A 19998-nucleotide genomic window follows, 5' to 3' on the forward strand; every position below is an offset into this window, starting at 1 on the left:
GGCATGCACATCTTCTCCAAAACATGTATACTTATATTGTTTAATCTTGAAAATGTATCTCCTCTACTCACTAAAAATACCACTTCTGATCAGAAAATCCATACAGAATGATGTTTACTTTTTTTTTCAACACGCATATAGTCTATTTTCCTTTTTATTTAGGCACACGTTCTTCTCAGCTATTTAATAGTTATGCTGCCTTGATTTTACTCAATGAAAAGTTTTTCTACACTTTTAGACATTTCATTAAATATGTCACGTCTTTACAACACCCAAAGGCGATTAAGTTAAGATATCAAGTACTTCCATACCAACATGACCATTCTAGGCGGGCAACCTAGCAACCTTGATTTGTTCACATCTTCCAATCAATATGTTATATGTTTCATGAATAATATAATCGGAAATTATTACATGTTTTTTTAAAACATTTTAATAATTCAATGAAGTGTTATTGACTGATAAAACCAATATACTGATTGAAAGGGAATATTTTCTATTAAATGCGTAATGTTAGCCTAAATGTTTTTCAAGCTTTTTTCAAATCTATATACCAATTGACGACTTTTATTAATATAAAGCATTTATGTAATAGACGTTTCAAGATAAAAATAAGCAATACAAGTTGAATCAGATAAATGTCATACATTCCAATATAATTGAGTGACTGAGCTATTGGAATCGATAAAACTATCGGATACAATGTAGAACGATAAACTGAAATATGATTTATTGTTCAATATTTTATGCACTTGAGCCTTAAGGCGTATTTATAAGCATTTATAGACAGTGTTCTTCATCAAAATCAACAAAAGAGTACTCGCTATTCTTCTATGTAATGGTATACAATAATTTCGTGGTAGAATATTTGAGGAAAACATAGAAACGAAAATTTGTCAGCTGAAATGATCCATGTGGTTATCGAAATTACCGACAATATGTCGCTTTTTCCGCAAAACACGCCCAAAAACTTTGGTGTTACTGAATATAACTGGTTGATAAATTAAAGATTGTTATTCTCATTTGGTAAATTGGTGATTTCAAGACTGACTATCTTGAAATATGAAAGCTATTCTGTCGTTTTGCATATGTAAGTCGATGCATCTGTACAATCTTTTTTTTCCGTAACCACTCGTTAAATTGTAGCAGACCAAGTTTGAATCAAAAGTCGTATGTTTTACACAAATATTCTACCACTTTTTTGCTTAATTCTAATACATGAATGATTTAACAGTAATATTTCATTGATTTCAGCCAGAAACACTGTCTATTACCGCGAAAAAAAACACACTCTTTGTTTTACGTTTTTTTATTTTCTAAATAGCTTGCATGCGGCATTGCATTGAATGTTCTGAAAGATAAATATCTCCACTTGCTTTATTGGATGATTTCGGACTGTTAAATCCAATTAGAAAAGAACTTCAAAACATTATTTAGACCCATGTTAAGCGAGATAATAAAGTACCACTTTTTGTTCACTGCCAATTTGTGGCACACGAGTTGCCTCCCTTGTTCGATCATGCTACCAACATGTCACACTTAAGGTAGTGCACCTCTAATGATTTCCCGCGTTTTATTTTACGATCATTGCCGATCTTCAATGATCGGTTATTTCCGAGAGATGAATAATATTTTTTTCAAACTTAAAATTTTGATGTATATTTACGTAATTCCTTTATAATACAGTATTTTCACAATAATTATTGACTTTGATCCAAATATCATCTGAAAAATCCGAAAAAAATGTAAACGTGATTTCGCGATTATGACCTTCGAAACCGAAAGTGGGCGAATAAATCATGTTTTCGCGAGGCTGCACGGAAATGTCACGGGACAAAAAAGGACGATTTTCGACTCGTTCAATGAGCCAACATGATTCAAAATACGTTAAACTTGACCATGGATATTCTTCTACCAGTGATAATATACCTCAAAGTGTAAATGAGCCTTGGAAAATCGGGAGGAGACTTGTTGAATGGGACGTTCTTCTCTCAAATTTACAATTTTGTAAAGAATGTGGACTTGGACCGGTGCCATTAACAACGTTTACAATACAAGGAGAACTACAGAAAGGTTTAAGTGGTTTCCTATATGTAAAATGCACAAATCATGACTGTGGTTATATCAATACAGCGGCATATGGCAAGACCTACTGTGAACCGACTTCTCAGGGTCGAGCAGGAATGCCATGTTTTGTTGTCAACACGAAGCTTGGCTCTGGTAAACAGTTTTTCATATCGTAATAATACTCATAAATGAATCCATTTTAACCCTTTCAGTGCTGGAACCGGATTTTGAAGGCCTTTGCAAACAGTTTGGATCCAGATGAGACGCCACAGAACGTGGCGTCTCATCAGGATCCAAACGGTTTGCTATTCTGATAATATTCTTTGAAAAAAATCGAAGAAAATGCTTATTTTAGAAATTCAGCAGACGACATTTTATCAGACGACAAATTTCCGTGAATGCAAAGGGTTGAAAAATGTTTCTGTATTGGCGTGTCATATGAACAGAAGCCATTTGGGCGCCTTTTTTAAGGATAAAATCACCTTCCCGGTATATTACTTACTTACGACAACTTGCTTGGAAGTCTCTTAGTCTTACAAAGGCGCTAAATACTAGTAGTCCTAGTGCTGTCTATAAGGTTATACACATAGTGCGTTTTTATTTCAGAACTGAACTCATTGACAATGAATATTATTCCTTGCTCTTTACAGCAATGATTGACAGCCTAGGTGGTCCTAGACGGGAAAACAACATGTTGGCAACGCTGAACCTGAAAACTATTTCGGACACAAATTTGAAAAAAATGGAGAAAAGGGCAGGGGACGTCATAGAGCAAGTATCGGCAGAATCAACACAGACTGCAGCTGAAGAGGCATACCGGAATGAAATGGAGTATTTTCATTACCTGTACTTGTATAGTCATTACATAAAATAAAGATGAAATTAAGTTTTAATTAAAGATGGCAAGCTAAGCAACGTTTATAAATTAAGTTATATAAGGTCATGTGAGTTTTGAACCTACTATCATGACTTTTATTAGTAGCCATCAAAATTAAGACTGTTTTTACTATTGACGGCCATGCTGGTAAAACTTTATGTCAAGCCAGTGATGTTTTTTTTTCTTTATTCATGTATAATAACATGTGCATCATGATGTATATTATCAATCTTCAGGCTGGTAAAGTGAAAAAAATAATTTAGAATGCTCCAAGAAACTTTAAATGACATGTGTACTCTTCAGGGCAGTAGCCAATCAGGAGACATTGGAGGTGCAAGCTGGTATGACTGATTTGATAGAAGATCTTGGTGTGTGCCCCTTTCCAAACTCTTCACCAGCACTTAAGTAATAAACTTTAAATTAAAATGTAGTGTTTATATAGTGTTTTTATGTAATAACATATATTTTCCGCAGAAATAGCCTTTTAAATGAGTTTCTTATATACTTATAACATGTATTTATTTTCAGCCAGCATATTAGCAAGCAGTAATGTTTGATTGTTTTACTAAATATTTTATTTATTTAATAAATAGACATACGCTGCTGGACATTGAAGATGATGACTGGACTGATATTGAGGAGGATGAGGTTCATGATACTACCAACAGAAACATTCCTGACACATATCCTAATATAGATAGCAGCAGGTAGAATTTCTTTGAAAATTTAATTTTGTCTCCTAACGCTCATATTTAAAGATCACATCAGGGAGTTGTTACAGCGACTGTCCTTACTTGAGTCTTTAAAAATTATGAGAAGCACGAGATACACTGTGCATTCATGTATTTTTATGTGTGTTTGTTTATTCTTTGGTGTTTCGTTGGGCGCAGTGTGTTACTTCAGTTACTTCTCTTACTCAAGTTCAAAATCTATAACGTTCAATAGGTAAATGTCTCCAGATGTCCAGAAGAGTAGATAGAAATTAATACGAGTAAAGTTGATAATTAATAATAATACAGGTTGTGTTTTGCTCCACTTAGGTCAGTGAAGTGTAAATTTGTTATACATTTTAATGTTAAACAATTCTGTTGATAGAATAAATGTGTAGGAAGCCACAGTGGCCAAAACTCGGACACTGTACTGATTAAACTTGGTATTTATTACAGCTCAGTGAAATGTTGCCTGCATTATAACATGTACAAGTAAAATATTTTATTGATAGAACTCCAACAGACACAAGATTGCCTCCATCTCCCCCATCTCACAAGCACAAGTTGCCGTCTTCAAAGCCAGACAGAAAGGCAAAAGTTCGACTTCTACCCAAGTACCCTTGTCGTACAAGATGTGGAATGTCTGTTGCAGTCGACACAGCTTGGCAAAAAAAGGGATTCGACTCTTTGACCTGTAAGTACTATTACTTAACTTTGTTTGTATTGTCAGGGACCTCTGTGGCTTACGAAAGGTTGGTGGTTCTACCCGGTTGCCTGCTCGTGATGAATTCACTCCCATTCGTATGAATGAAAATACAATGAAGCGAGGCATGCTAATTGTATTCCTACAAATGATTCAATGCACAATTTGCAGCATCATGTGCACATCATTTGTATAACCTTTGAATCACATTACACAGAGGCATTCCAGTATTTTTACATTTGTAAATGTGTTTGATTTTACAGCACACACGTTCTTTATGTCGACGGACAAGTCAGCTCGTCAAAAAAAAGTGGTGAAAGCAATTGTCGGCCATAGATTGTGTGGCGTATGCAGCTGGTGGCGGCGAAACAAGCCTGGGCAGAAAGTTCGCCCTCACAGGTGTGTCAGGAATCATACTGGCAGTGCTCGAGCAATGGAGGCCACTAGTGGTGTGAAAGGGGTGAAGGAATTGTCAGAACAGGGAACACCAGTGGAGTACCTGGAAGGCGATGGTGACAACACCCTGATTTCAAAATTAAAATCCGACCTAAATGTAACAATGAAAAAACGCTTTGACAATAATCATGTTGTTAAAAATTTCACCAAGAGTCTGTATAAACTTAAATCTGAAAAAGGTATGAAAATAAGCAAAGCCACAATTACTCATCTAGAAAAATGTCTGAAGTATGCCTTTTCTAAGAATAAAGGAGATGCAACAGGAATGGAGGAGAATTTGAAAGGAATTGTGCCACACCAGTTCGGTGACCACAGCCTATGCCAAGCACGCTTTTGTGGCTACAAAAGAAACCCAACAGAAAAATACATCCACCGCAGTCTGCCCTACAAGACTTCCCTTCATGATGACTCACTACGTGAGAGACTTCAAGATTTATTCAAGCCTTACACTACACATGCGCATCAGTACATTGATCTGGGGTCCAGTCAGCAGTGTGAACACGCTAATAAAGAGGTAAGTAGTTATTGATTTATTGAATGACTGACAAACCAGACACTCAGACTCATAGGTACACGCCCAAGTTCTAAAATTAATAACAAATATTACTGCGGAATAAAATCATTACATATTATTATCATGTTAGTAAGCATAAGGTGTAAAACAAGGGAGTGTAGTAGTTGTCTGATATTAAATGCTACAAGTTAACGTGTCAAGTATTTTATAAAATTACATGTCACAATTTCAGGTCACACTGAGAGCACCCAAAAGCCACCACTATGGTAACTCGTGTAGTCTCGACTACCGTGTACATGCCACAGCAGCCTTTGTCAATGAAGGAAGACACTATATCTCCGAGGTACTTTGTTTTAGTTGGTTTTCAACATGTTGAAGTTCAGTTATTATTTTTATGCCCCCCTTCGAAGAAGAATGGGTATTTTGTTTTGCACATGGCTGTCGGTCCGTCTGTCGGTCCGTCCACCAAATGGTTTACGGATGATAACTCAAGAAGAACGCTTTAGCCTAGGATCATGAAACTTCCTAGGCACATTTATCATGACTGGCAGATGACCCCTATTGATTTTGAGGTCACTAGGTCAAAGGTCACGGTCAAGGCCACGTTTGGGGGGGGGGGGCATATGTCTCCGACCGCGGAACACTTGTTACAGTGTATTATTATAGTTGGTTGATACAATTCGTTTTCACAGTTCATATAAAAAACAAGCATGTTATCCTCAATCTACTCTGGACACTCTGCAATGAGAGTTTGTATTGTCTTATTTGATTCAGTATTATATTATAAAGATAGGGAGTAATTCCAGCTTGGCAAATGGTGTGTTAGCTATGTTTGGAGTATAAGATGTCTTTAATCAAATAGTTTTATACAATTAATAATCAGGGTGAGCATCATAGCTTGAAAAATGTTGTTTTTATAATTTTATTGATTTCAGATTGCTGTTTATCCAGTTCTTGTTCAAGTTATTGTTTCGTTTTACATGCCTGATGTCCAAGCTTTGAATGAGTAAGTAATACATTTTTACTAGAGTTGAAAAGGACTCTCATATATATATATATATATATATATATATATATATATATATATATATATATATATATATATATATATATATATATTAAATACTACTTGAAATTCATTTATTATAAAATATCAATGAGCAGGATACGCAATAGGTCACCTACCACAGCGAACATCAAATTGTTTCATTAAAGTTTATACCAGACGATACATTTGTAAAGTAAAGCAGTATTTCTTCAGAATGAAGAGTGTATAATTATCCAAATTGTGATATTTTCAATAACATTAAATTTTTAAAAACATGTAAGAACAAAATGAAATCGTTTACCTTTTAATTTAAGTGAAAAATATTTAAAAATAGGGTTACAAAAAGCTGGGTCTCTCTCCGGGAGTGCATACAGTAACCCACGCAGACAAGTGCTTGAAGAGACGCCATGCTCAAGGGACGAAGGCTCGCGAACCATCTATAAAAAAGAAAGCGACTTGAAAATAAGAAAGACCGCACAACAAGTCAGGGGGCTAAAGAAGCATTGGAAGGAGACATGTATCAGTCCGGTAAATACTGTTGTCTGTAATTTTATGTTATTCGTTAATTATATGTGATGTTAGATGAAGCTTCTTAATCTTTATGTATCATATTTAGCGATTACAGGATGTTGAACAATTTGGGACTGTCGTATCGATCCAAGTAGAAATAAACTTAGCTGAGAATGTGTATCAATTACTTTAGCAATGATGCCTATTTCTTCAGATTGTAAGCACTTACTTCAAATTGTTTGTTGTGTTGCAGGCATTGGTCACGAGGAAAATGTTGACACAGAAAAGATTCCTGACCCTATACCAAAGGCAAATTTCAAACCTGTAAAGGTCAACGGGGAGCCAACAGTCATAGCTTTTGACTTAGAAACAACTGGTCTGAGTAAGTTATTCTTTACAATTGCAACATTAGATGTGTTAGGCACTTGATGATGTAGGTTTGACCCTCACACGGCGTTGAATTTTCAAATGAGGAAGTCATCTAGCTGTCTTACCGGAACAGTGGTTTTACCAAAGTGTCCGCTTGTGATTAAATTTGATGGAACAAACTGGAAAAAAGTGATCTTTAAATGTATAAGTGTAGCGTTGAATCCACAAAAAATAATAACTGTTTTGTACATCCCCAATGGACCTGGAGCTAGTGGCGTATTGTCTCATACATTTCTTTATAGTTTTTTTTTTCAATACTATTTCCAGTTGAAGGAAGAGTGTTACCCCAGATAACACAGATTGCTGCCACGGAATTGGAGTCGGGGTCAGAGTTCCAAACATATATTAAACCTACTATTGAAATTGGTAGAGAAGCCTCCGATATTACAGGGATAGCCATGGTCAATGGCGAAATGACGGTTAATGGTGAAGTTGTGAAGTCAGTTCCAGTCAAATCAGGCATTGAGCAATTCATCACTTGGGTATCCAGATTCAGAAATGTGTGTCTTATTGCTCATAATGGGAGACGATTTGACTTCCCTATTTTGGTTTCCATTCTTAGGAAAGGCGGCAATTTGGAAAAGATATCTACATGTGCTTTTATTGATTCAATGTCTGTGTTTAGAAAGTTATATTCAAAGCAATCACTTAAGCAAGTTGATCTCGTGTCAACCCTCCTAGGTGAGACATATGATGCTCATAACGCTATAGCAGATGTTGTCGCCTTGGGAAAACTAGTCCAGTTTGTGAAGCTTCCAGCTTGGGACTTGATGGCTCACAGTTTCTCACCTCGTGCCGTGTCCATGAACATGGACTTCAACAACGCAAAGGCATTAAACTTACCAAGTTTAAGCCCGCTAGTGTCAGCTGGTATTTTTAAAAGACCAACTGCTGAAAATATTGCTGGTTCGGGATTACAACTGGTGCATCTCAAAACATTACATAGTCGTGGGGGCGAAGATGCGATTCGAGACGTATTTAAGATGAACAATTCGGAAGGCCTTCCAAGAGTGTCATCCAACAAGAAAGTGCTGGAAGATGTTGTTCCGAAAATAGCTTTTTATTTTGAAAATCAACAAGCAAATTCGTTCAATTAATATCACTCGCCAATATGCTTTTGGACACTTATACCAAGTTTCAATGAAATCCGCCAAACACTTTAAATACTCTGGACACACAAAAAGCATTTTTTTCAAGATACAAAGGGCCATAACTCTGTTATTATCAGATGGTGTACAATGTCATTTGGCTTGCATCCTCCTTTTATCCATATATATACTCATACCAAGTTTCAATGAAATCCGCCAAAGCACTTCCAAGATATTGTCCCGGACGGACGGAAAGACGGAAGGACGGGTGAACGGAAGGACGGACGGACAATACCAAAACAATATCCCTCCGCCTATGGCGGGGGATAATAATTGTGTAATGCCAAAAACTTTGACAGTCGAGTATAACAGAAGAGAGGGAATGACATTGATAATCATTGCTTTTTAAGCAAAATGTTTGATACTTGTATTCTATGTTACCTATATCTGATGTATATACCTGTATATAGAAAGTCAATGTAATTGGATATATAGTAATACTTTATTGATCTAACATAGGGAAATTTCTTTATAATATGTGTTATTGATAAAAGTTTTTGTCAAAGTAGATAGTAAATATATATTGGCTTGAATTGTGAAAATTTTGGTACTTCAGCGTCTGTCGATATAGCCTCTTCAGTTACAGTTAATAGAATTAGATATGCTTGTATGCTAAAAATAATTTCTTTGGATAGCTTAATAATACTGCTTTTATTCATACTCAATAGTTTTACATAAAATATGTTGAAATTTTTATAAACATTCTTCAATTTTAAAAATTAAAACAACGTTATGGCTAAATTGGGTGCTATTCTGCTAAAAAAATATGAACCATGCATGTTGCAATTTTATTTTTATTTCAAAAAGTAAACGGTAAATCTGTCTATTTCTTGGTATTTAAGCTGTATATAGTGTTTCTATAAAAACTAAGTTTTAAATATGACTTAAATGATACTATTTTGAATTTTATGACACTTTGTTTTTAACCGACCCAATTTTTACTTGGCTGAAATCACTCATATTTCATGGCGCTCTTCCATAGATAAAATTAAAAAAAAAAAAATGTCTGTAAAAGAATACTTATTTCATCTTGTTTATACTTTAAACACCTTTACAGCATCTGTACACACCAACTGCATGCCCATATTTGGAAATTTTAATGAATTATGGAACTTTTATATACCCCAGGGGTGAAAATAAACTGGACAAAAGCCGAGCGTGGGGGTGGTTTTGAAAAAATCGGTATATTTTTTTAAAAAGCATGGAAAGCCTACCTGCAAATTTGCATGTAGTTCAGTTAAATGATGCTGATTAAGAAAATAATTAATTAGATTATATTTGGATATGTGCCCATTAGAGGTGCACTACCTTAACTATGTATTATTACTAGATTGATTGCATTTATATTCAAGGTGTGTAAGTTAATATTTATTAGAAAGCTTATGTAAAACCATATCACTGCATTGTATATTTACATACTGTAACATTTACGGTAATTCAATGTGTTGATGTAATTCTGTTTAATATAAATTGAGGTGTGCTGTGAGTACCAAAGGTGACAAGGTGTACTTAACCATCCTCATTCAGCACGCGCTCCTCACCCTGGCAAATGATGGAACAATCCTGGCTATCTTCGCAGATCCAGGACTAAGATGGCCACGTAGTATACATGTGACCCCTGCAGGTCAGGTGCTAGTATCTGGGCTCCAGTCCCACACTATCCTACAGGTCGACATTGAGAGGTTGAGGAAGCTGACATCTCTGGCTACACGGAGGGATGGAGTGGAATACCCATGGTCAGCTTGCTACAGCAACACCACACTCTCTATAATTGTGGTAATTGTGGGACGAGAAGGAAACAACGTCCTTGTTTTCGTAATGAAATAGCTGACTTTAGCATGTGTATAGTATGTGTAGTCTTACGTGTCATACATTACATTGCCCGCGTGGGGTTGTGAATTAGACCGTTTATATCTAACAGTATACAACATGTTCTATAATTAGTGGTATGCGTATTTTTGAACTATTAATTTTGGTCGATAACATAATGTTAAGTAGTTCATTGAACTTCAGAAGTAAATATTATAGAATATAATATGTTATATTGATACATTTATGTGTAAAATCATTATTTTAGCAATGTCTTTTAATTTACAAGTTAGGTTAATCCAGATTTCATCTCACACATTACTCCCAAAGGGTTCACAACCCACCAGCATCCACCCATGACCCAATTCTTAAAGGTTGAAAACAACATTTTTCGTTGTATAACTAAAGCTTGACCAACGGCTGCTGCGTGCTGCGTTCATCGTATTAAATAAAACATCACTCACATACGACATAAGGTCCTAATAGTGACTTAAACAGTAATATATTTGGTATAAAACGCTCAAAAGAACATCAAGGTTTTTGTATTCTAACGTATAATAATCCGTCACACATAAGTTCTGTCTGTGTTCTGCTAAGTTCTATACACCAGAAACCGCGAACGTACCTGCGCTTCATTTAAATTGCGACTATTTATACCTCAGTGCCAGGAAGTTAGCATTATTGGCTGAGTATCTCGAATATTTTCAAGTAAATATTCATACTCAAGTTTGAGTGTAATCTATAAATTATAAGCTTACAATTTGGGGTTCACAGAAGTTATTTTTTTATTTGAGTCTGACTCAAACTTGAGTTTTAGGAGGAATACGTTTTTATTTTATGCTTTCCGGTGGTTTATAGAGAAATATCAGTGAAATAAAACTAATGTTTCACTGTTTTAAACAGTGAAAAATAACAATGTAAAATATCGATATTTTTCACTGTTTCAGTTAGATACCGGCGCTACTTCCCCAATAACCCCATGATGAGCCTCAATTTTAATTTTAATTCAAGGAAAACTAGTCTACTTGCACCTGAAACACACATTTACCTCCCTTATACATATTTATTTCGTCTGCTAAACACTTATCAACAACAATGGATGAATTGGAAAACAATGAAATAAATCTTCTTTTACTCAATTATCTTTGACTTAGATGATTTTTTGAATGTAATTTATGAACAAGATAATGACAGCGCTTTAAAATCACAAGAAATCACATCAGCAGAACCAACAGCAGGAACAGGAACACCAACACAGGAAGATAAAGAACAAAATCTAAAATCAACACCAAAAAGGAATTTCAGATCTGTAAGTGTGGATAGCATTCTGCTTGAAATCGAAAATTTAAATACAAGAAAGAAAACCGACATTGACATCAGACTTTTCAAAACTGTCCTAAACAATCACACAAATGAGGCAAGAAATATTGAGAATATACCTTCCCTAGAATTGAACCCTCTGGTCTGCGTTTTTTGTTTTGGATGTGACTAAAAAAGATGGATCAGAGTATGAACCTACATCTTTGAGGCCATTTGTAAGCTCAATCGACATGCGTTGAAGAATGTCAATGAACTACAAGCACTCTTTGATAAATGACCCTGAATTTGCGAAAGTGAGGGGAGTATAAAAAAGTAAGCAAAAAGCTCTGAAACAACAAGGTTATTGAAATACGCCGCATCAAGCCCATGCATTAACAAATGAACATATCTAAGCTCTGTACGCAGCAGAAAACCCTGGGAGAATCGAGCCCAAGAGCTCTATTACACACACTGTGGCTTATATGTAGAATCCAATTTTAGATGAAAACTGGCAAGGAAAGGCACACCTTCTGCTGGAGTGATGTCATTCTTGGAGTGAATTTTAAAACTGGTGAATAATTTAACAACTTTGAAACTGAGCGTCAGACAAAAACCCGTACTGGTGACAATCCTAGGGATATAATGTATTTTTCTATCTTTGAATACAAAACTCTGAAATGATCATTTATATAAAACTGGTAGCGTTTATTAAATATATAAATGGATTTGTTCTTTAGTCAAAATAAAACAAATATGGAGGATATATGTTGGTTTCGGTAGAATATCGATTTTATTTCACGAGTGATCATATAAAATTATTATTTTCACGAGTGGCGAAGCCACGAGTAAATTTCGCCACTCGTGTAAATGCAGATTTTCTATGATCACGAGTGAATTTAAGAGGGTATTTAACAATATAATTCTTTTTGTATTAATATACAGTAGACTTCACCTTTGGTGGAAAATTATTTAATTAAAAAAAACCTTTCATGCAACACACATTTTTACTATTCATAGGGAAGTCATGTCAAGGGCATATGCAGTTCCCGAACAACCTGACAGAGAGCCGGTGCATCTCTACAAGCATTATGCCGACAAACGCCCTGTTGACATGATGACAGAAGACAGCCCGTTATTCTTACCTCCTGGAAACAAGATACAGCAATTCTTGTTCAGGAAGTATATATATATATATATATATATATATATATATATATATATATATATATATATATATATATATATATATATATATATATATATATATATATATATATATATATATATATATATATGGAAGCAAACGTAACTCTTCTATTTATCCCATTTTCACCGCGACATTGACGGTATAACACGTTGTGGGGTATACTTGCTTGTATTCAACACTGTGGAATATACCTGTCGCGTGCACGGACTACTTTTTAAATGACGTCATGCGATATGCGCTAAAATTAGGTCGATATTGTTTGGTTCATTGATCGAATTTTAAGGTTACCCTTTAGAAGAAAATGTGCACATTTTGCAAAAAAACATATATCTGACATATTCACCAAAAGAAATGTTGAAATAAAATATGAAATTACACGATTTTTGTTTTGTAATTTTTTATTTATAACAAAGTCGACAAAACTTAAGCTTTAAAATTATACGACCTTCAACCTTTAAAACTAGTCACATGACATAATTTTTCGCCATCCGTATAATGAATCAGCTGATTGATGGCGTCATAAAATGACATACTTATTGCGTCATTTTCCCCATTTTTTTGACGATTTATTATAAACGCGACTTATTTCACATTTTTTCTACATGTACTGTATGTCGACATATCTGAATTGTCAACTGATCACATTTTCCTTATTTCGTGTAATGTGCATTGTTTATAACCAAAGCATATACTTTTGACATTTAACTTAAATATTAAGAATGTACAACAAGCCATACACATATCGCACAGTTCATGAATAATCTGCTATGTTTGCTTTCCTATTTAATTCACGTTAGGCATAGAGCTGTGTAAAGTATAAGATGGTAAAAATAGCACCACACTGGAATTGGGAACGTCCCATTTTGTACACGGGTATTTTCTACTTATTTATCTGTTGTGTACTGGAATGTTTTCCATTCTTTGTGTATTTATATATTAAATTATTTTCTCGTACAATAAGGGCATTTACCATAGATAAATAAAACATTGTGCAAGTTTAAACATAATTATGTGTGTATGCAGAAATCTGCAAATGCAACCGAGTTTACCAACGGCTATTATTAGATAAACTGCTCCGGTTCATTTGAACAGCAGTAATGTAGAGTACATGACGTAGCGTGTGACGAAGAAGAAAGTTTATCGCGTTCATAAACTCATTTGAATAAAGTGATAGAATGGCATAAAGGTCTTTATTTAACTATGCTAAAATAATTATTAAAGACCCTAGATGCAAAATCGTCAATTATTGAGTTAAATGGATTATTAGATGGATTTTAAAGGATAATTAAAGGTAAGATACAAGTTCTTACGTGTTTTGATTTTTGTTTGTACTTTTGTCGTTCCCTGTTCTCGGGGAAATGATTTTAACATGGGCGCCATTGATGCATCGGATCACACACGGCATACCCATAACATTATATAAAAAACACGTTCTGCGCGTCCTTAAATTCGTCGTCCGAAGTCGGAAAACGTATTGCCCTGTATATTTTGTCAAATAAAGTGTCAGTCGCTGCAATTGTCTGTTTACTCGTCAAAATTGTCAAGGTCTTCGATAGCTAAAGAAACTTCAGCGTACAGTTTATTTAGTAATGAAAGACCTGTACAAAGCCGCGCCAGTCAAAAATCATAAAAAGCGACATTTAAAGTTATGGTAGCCAGAACTAGGTCGTCGATGGTGTACATGTATGTTGACATCGACAGCATTTTGTCAGGAGCAATCGCCGCCATATTGGATTTGATCATTTTCTTTCGAAAATAAAATGAATTATAGTAAAGTAAAATCTTCTTTTCGCGGTCGTAATGTGTTAAAATTCGCATACTGCGTAAAATTGAATGTAGGCATATGGTGATATTTTTTACTTGTTTTACAGTTTGTGTGTGAATATTTTAAAGACTATTTTGCGTACCAGAACAAATACATGTATATCACTACGCATGGTTACATTTGTTAGATTTTAAGCGCTTTTATGACTGAATTAAAATTATTGTTAAGGTTATTAGATCTATTTATGTTAAATGTCACGTTGAAAAAATCAAATGGGATAAATAGAATACTAGGATTAGCGTTGAATACAGAGAAGTTTATGTTGCTCGGCTCGAACACCGAAAGCGCTCGCCAAGGCTCGCGCTTCCGGCGTTCTAAGCCTCGCAACATAAACTTCTCTGTATTCAACGCTAACCTAGTATTCTCTATGTATATGTGTTACTTTACATTTTTTCATCCAAATGTATGGGTAGTGAAACTTATTTTGTTTTATATAAAGAATACTGTAGTTATTTAAATTTTACATAATCAATTACATTGAGGATATTTATTGGTTTCGGTAGCATATCGAATTCAATTCACGAGTGATCATAGAAATTGATATTTTCACGATAAGTTTTTTTTCTATGATCACGAGTGAATTTAATTCGATTGGAATCTTATGGTGCGAATGCAGCGTGGACACTTTTCTCAGTCAGCGTCAACCCAGTTTGCTAAGCGATGTGCGAAAGACGGACACATGCCAGATCGCTAATATATCCTGCATGGATAGCCTGGCTTAGGCAAGAGAACAACTGGTCGACCATATATCAGCTATTAAGACGGCTGCAATACGTTTTGCTTTAACCAGAATTCATGGGAAGCGGTTGATATAGATAATTACAACTAGGAGCGTGATATACATGCTTAACTTTGGGTGAGATAGGAGAGCATCCGCCAGCTTGACACCGACAGGTGCACACTGAACAATTTCAAAACGCTGCGACGGCAGTCGACTCTGCTTTATATGCGCAACGTAAGGTAGTTGGATTGCAAAGCAACGGTAAACGCTGCACAAGAGACCATTCTGCGCACGCAATCTGACGCTGAATAAACAACTGTTACTTCCTCGCGATCCCCACGTCCATTTGCTTTAGAGATTTATGGACGCCAGTAATGTCCGTAGTATTTTGTGTATAAAATATATTTCATTTTGGTACATTTTTTTTTGTTAAATCTAATTCGATTTTACTAAAAATGATTACTCTATAGTTGATTCCGAGTAATATGACCATCCTCCAATTATGACTAATATAAGAACTTCCTGTTGACTATGATATTTATAGAATAACATGTTACTGCCTGATCTTTTTGTAATATATCAGGCCCGGCTTAGAATAATATAACGGCGAGGCTTGCCGATCCATAATTTTATTCAAGCCAAGCCTGAAATATTACAAAAAGATCAGGCAGTAACTTGTTTTTCTGTTCATCAAACCTCTACGTCCCCGATTTTAAACAAATAATGAACAAAAAACCTCTTACCAGCTGCAGTTTTAGCGGGAAGAATATAACTTTTGTCGTTTGACGTGTTAATAATTACGTCATGAACACACGTGCTTCATATTAAAACAAAATGTTTTTTTGCTGTTTGTGGTGCTTTATGTGTTAAAAATATGTTACATCTTGGTATCATTTTTTGGTCTCGTTGAATCTGATTGGACTTTACTCAAATTGATTACCTAATAGTTTATTCCGAGTAATATGACCATCCTCCACACATGACTGATATCAATGCGGTGGTATGATAAAAAGTATATCAGGTAAAGTTATATCAGGCAGATATCAATGCGGTGGTATGATAATTACATATATGTGTGTTCCGTAAATAAAAAATCAAAATACGTTTGAACAAGATGACCAAATCCAATATCTTGTTGGTTTAATTTATACGTTCTATACAATTTTTGATAATCATATCTTCTCAATAAATCTGGGATAACTCGAATCCATACTAATAGATAGACCTTTTTAATTGCAATTGTTGCTTAATTGAATATTGAGTTGTAATCTTTATTTGTGCTTATTACTATTCGTATTATATTAATGGCTAGTTATCAAGTTTTTTTGTAACGGATATTAAACCTGTAGCCTTATTCCTGTTTAACCGGATGGGGTCAAATAAAATAAGTATTTACTAGCATTTAATCTGGATGGCGCTGAACTGTAGTGCGTCATGTATATATATACGAGTCGGACGGAAAAATATATGGAAGAAAAAGGGTTGTATTGTATATAAACAAACAACCGTATGGTGGTCCTTTAGAAATGAGTTTTGTTTCAGTAAATTATGAGTTTTTTTGCAAACCGAACAAGATACTGTGATTAACAGACGGCTATGTTCCAAACAAATACTTAAAATAAGTATGCAAAGCATCATATGGCGCTGTTAACTCATTACACTTAGAAAAACAACACACATATAAAAGGACGTTTGTGATAAAATAGTTAGATCGTATGACCGCTCGCTGTGCTGAAACTTACCTTTGAACACAAAAATACGAAAACCAATATGCTGTATTGATTTTTGTTTTAAAAACAGATACTATATAGAAATGATATGACCTTAATTGATTGTTGACGTGATAAACATCAATTTGTATATTGATCGGTTGATATATTTTTTCTCGCTATTGGAAAGCACACATTTTAATAAAGGAAACTATGAAAACACAAAATAAAAGTACACATGTATATACACTTATATAATATGGAAGATACAGGCATTAATGTCTATACTATGTACCCAAACGTTATATGACACCACAAAAAAGAGAATATGTATTGAAGAATACAATAGAGTAAACACTAATGGAAGATAATAGCACAATATACTACTTACATATTTTACATATTATATTGAACAGGTTGTCCGACATATTTTGATTTGTTTTTCTATCGAATTATTAGGTATTTATTGTTGAACTTTACCCAAATACATTAACATAGCTTTATATAACATGGTTGGGATAAAGCTGTCACCAACAGAAACATTTAAGTCATATTCGTTGATTATTTATATGACGTTATTTTTTGTGGCGTATTGTTTTGGCCTATTGTTCAGAATTATTGTGATTGTTTTCAAAATAGAAACATAAAATGATGAGTTATTAAATACTAGCCGCTTGGTCCGGTTTTCTAAGCCGCGCTAAATAAAAGTATCAGTATTCAACACTTGTACTAACTAAAGCATTCTTTATGAAATATAGTAATGACGTGCTTAAAAAACAAACCTGATATCATTCTTAAATACCTACACTTTACATGCTTATAGACATCACCTAAACATGTTTGCAGCATTCTTTAGCGACATGTTTAACAGAAAGCCTCGTCCCCTTTTACATCGTTCATGTATTGAATGAACGCTATAAATATATTTCATTAACATAGCGACACAATTTCCTGCCATCCTCTGTAATTAAAAAGTCGTGTTTAATTTATATTATTGTTTTCGACAAATTCGCAAGCTATTACCACTAACTCCAGTGGTCCTCTTTCTGTGGATTGTCCATTAAGTGTGTTAGGGCTGAACAAATTTCGTGGAAGGTTATTCTCGTTAATGGTTTTGCGTCCCAACATCTCAACATAAGCTGGTAAATGCTGTTAGGTGTGTTCTCTGGCGCTGGCATCCTATATCCTTGTGTAATAAATCGTGATTTGATTCAAGTATGCGTTTAATAAAATCTTCTAAAAAGTTCTTAAAGGTATACATTTGAAACGATACTAATAAACAAGTATAAACACTATTTAATAGCCTATATTTAAGCATATAAAGTCTGGGTGGTTTTGAGTAATGTGCCAGATTAAAAATGGTATCTTAAAGAAACATTTGACAATAATTATCGGATAGAATCGATTACAAAACCTTGTGACATGCGAGAGATCAAACTTACTATATAAACTCCAAATAAATTCATGCAAATTTTAGAAGAGTGAAACATATTTCAAAACATAATACCTACAGCATGTTAAGTAATACCTTGTTTTACTTTGTCCAATGCTAAGGGATTTGTCCATCCAGGATACGGAATCGTTCCATTAGAAAATACCTCCCACATAATAATACCGTAGCTCCACACCTCACTATTTGTATTGTATTTCCCTGCAAATATTACTTTCTTTAAAACAACACTTAAAGTATTCGGTATTACAAGCAATACACGCAATACTTGAGTTCCTTAGTGGTGAGAACCCCATATTAAGTAGATACTGTGCATTACCTTAAGATTAAAAAAAACACTAACTATAATATTAATATCTGTATTAATATCATCTGACATTTGACCTCTGTGTAGTACTCACGTCACAACTAGTATGTATGCCACGTTTCGATATCATATAGTATGCACACGTATGTACTTGGGTGGGTCTTGTAATTGCCCACGTCTGTCGTGAGTTGTTTTTCGCTAATCGATGTTAACATCTTTGAATACACTATATTAGTCGTATGATTTGACTAATCTTTATCATTGTGCGGGTAAAATCACTAGGCTAGTAGCTACAATTTTAAACGAACACTGTATATTGATGTGTCTTGATTCACTTTGCAATCTTTGTATGTATCTCTGTAGACCTTGCTGTCAAGGATAACCCATGAAAGTGCAATGACTGATTTCCAATGGGCTCCTTCGGTTTTGCGGAAGAGACAGCAAGCAGAAGAGACAGTATTGGATACAAGGAATCCGGGTGCGATACCCAAGCTCTTTACGAATAGATCCCTTGGTTCTTTTACGTGCTCACTGTATAGCACCAATACACGCGAGAATTACTTGGGTTTCATACCAGTACAGCTCTAGTTGGATGGAAAACACGTGAAGCATTGCTGCAATTTCCAGTGCCCCGGCCGGGAATTGAACCGGGGACCTCTGGATTTGTAGAACAGAGTGTTACCTCTCGACCACCGCACCACCCAATCTTAGATGCAGTTTTATATTATTCCGAGATAAGGGATACATGTTTTAGGAATTTTTTTTTGTGGAATTGATAAAACATTGTGATCTTAAGAGTGTTCATGACCAGTATATTGATTGTAATAATAAGTACCTCTCTTTCTAACTGCCATGTTGTTCTTCAATGAAAAATAATATTAATCGTGGTACTCGTCATAGCTTTAAACAACTTTCTCCATCACTCCAGAACCATGTGTAAAGATGTGCGGTTCTGTCCACATATAAGGGACAATACATTTTCGGAAGTGTGTGTGTATTTACGTCCACGCTTAGAAATGGCATTAATGAAAATCTTAACGACTTGATCGAGTAGCTTAGGTCACAAACGCTAAACTCAAATAAAAACAATTATAAAACAAGTAAATCAGTTCTAGTTTAGACGAGTGCGTGGGTTGTATAAGGATGATTATTAAAAATGAAATTATCTTCTGCTATAGATTGTCATGTTTAGTTGCATACAGTTGGAAA

At 34.7% G+C, this 19998-nt stretch overlaps 4 protein-coding genes across 5 annotated transcripts in view; 2 read left to right on the top strand and 2 right to left on the bottom strand.

The window, feature by feature from the left end:
* The window catches only part of LOC127836555 (tyrosine-protein kinase Fer-like), a 292136-nt gene that overhangs the window by 253473 nt on the left and 18665 nt on the right, over window positions 1–19998 (bottom strand). The window lies entirely within an intron of this gene.
* Window positions 1–19998, bottom strand: part of LOC127836561 (uncharacterized) — a 274313-nt gene that overhangs the window by 199779 nt on the left and 54536 nt on the right. The window lies entirely within an intron of this gene.
* Window positions 1–19998, top strand: part of LOC127835807 (guanylate cyclase soluble subunit beta-2-like) — a 296454-nt gene that overhangs the window by 166816 nt on the left and 109640 nt on the right. The gene's annotated exons all lie outside the window — the stretch shown is intronic.
* LOC127836560 (uncharacterized) lies at window positions 3562–6867 on the top strand. Its single transcript, XM_052363216.1, has 6 exons — window positions 3562–3651; window positions 4167–4348; window positions 4621–5327; window positions 5560–5670; window positions 6263–6333; window positions 6710–6867. Exons 2-6 carry the CDS (start codon window positions 4294–4296, stop codon window positions 6750–6752), a joined length of 987 nt encoding a protein of 328 aa, XP_052219176.1. The 5' UTR covers window positions 3562–3651; window positions 4167–4293; the 3' UTR covers window positions 6753–6867.

This window comes from Dreissena polymorpha, chromosome 6 (assembly GCF_020536995.1).
Source record: "Dreissena polymorpha isolate Duluth1 chromosome 6, UMN_Dpol_1.0, whole genome shotgun sequence".
In the NCBI taxonomy this organism is placed as follows: Eukaryota; Metazoa; Mollusca; class Bivalvia; order Myida; family Dreissenidae; genus Dreissena; species Dreissena polymorpha.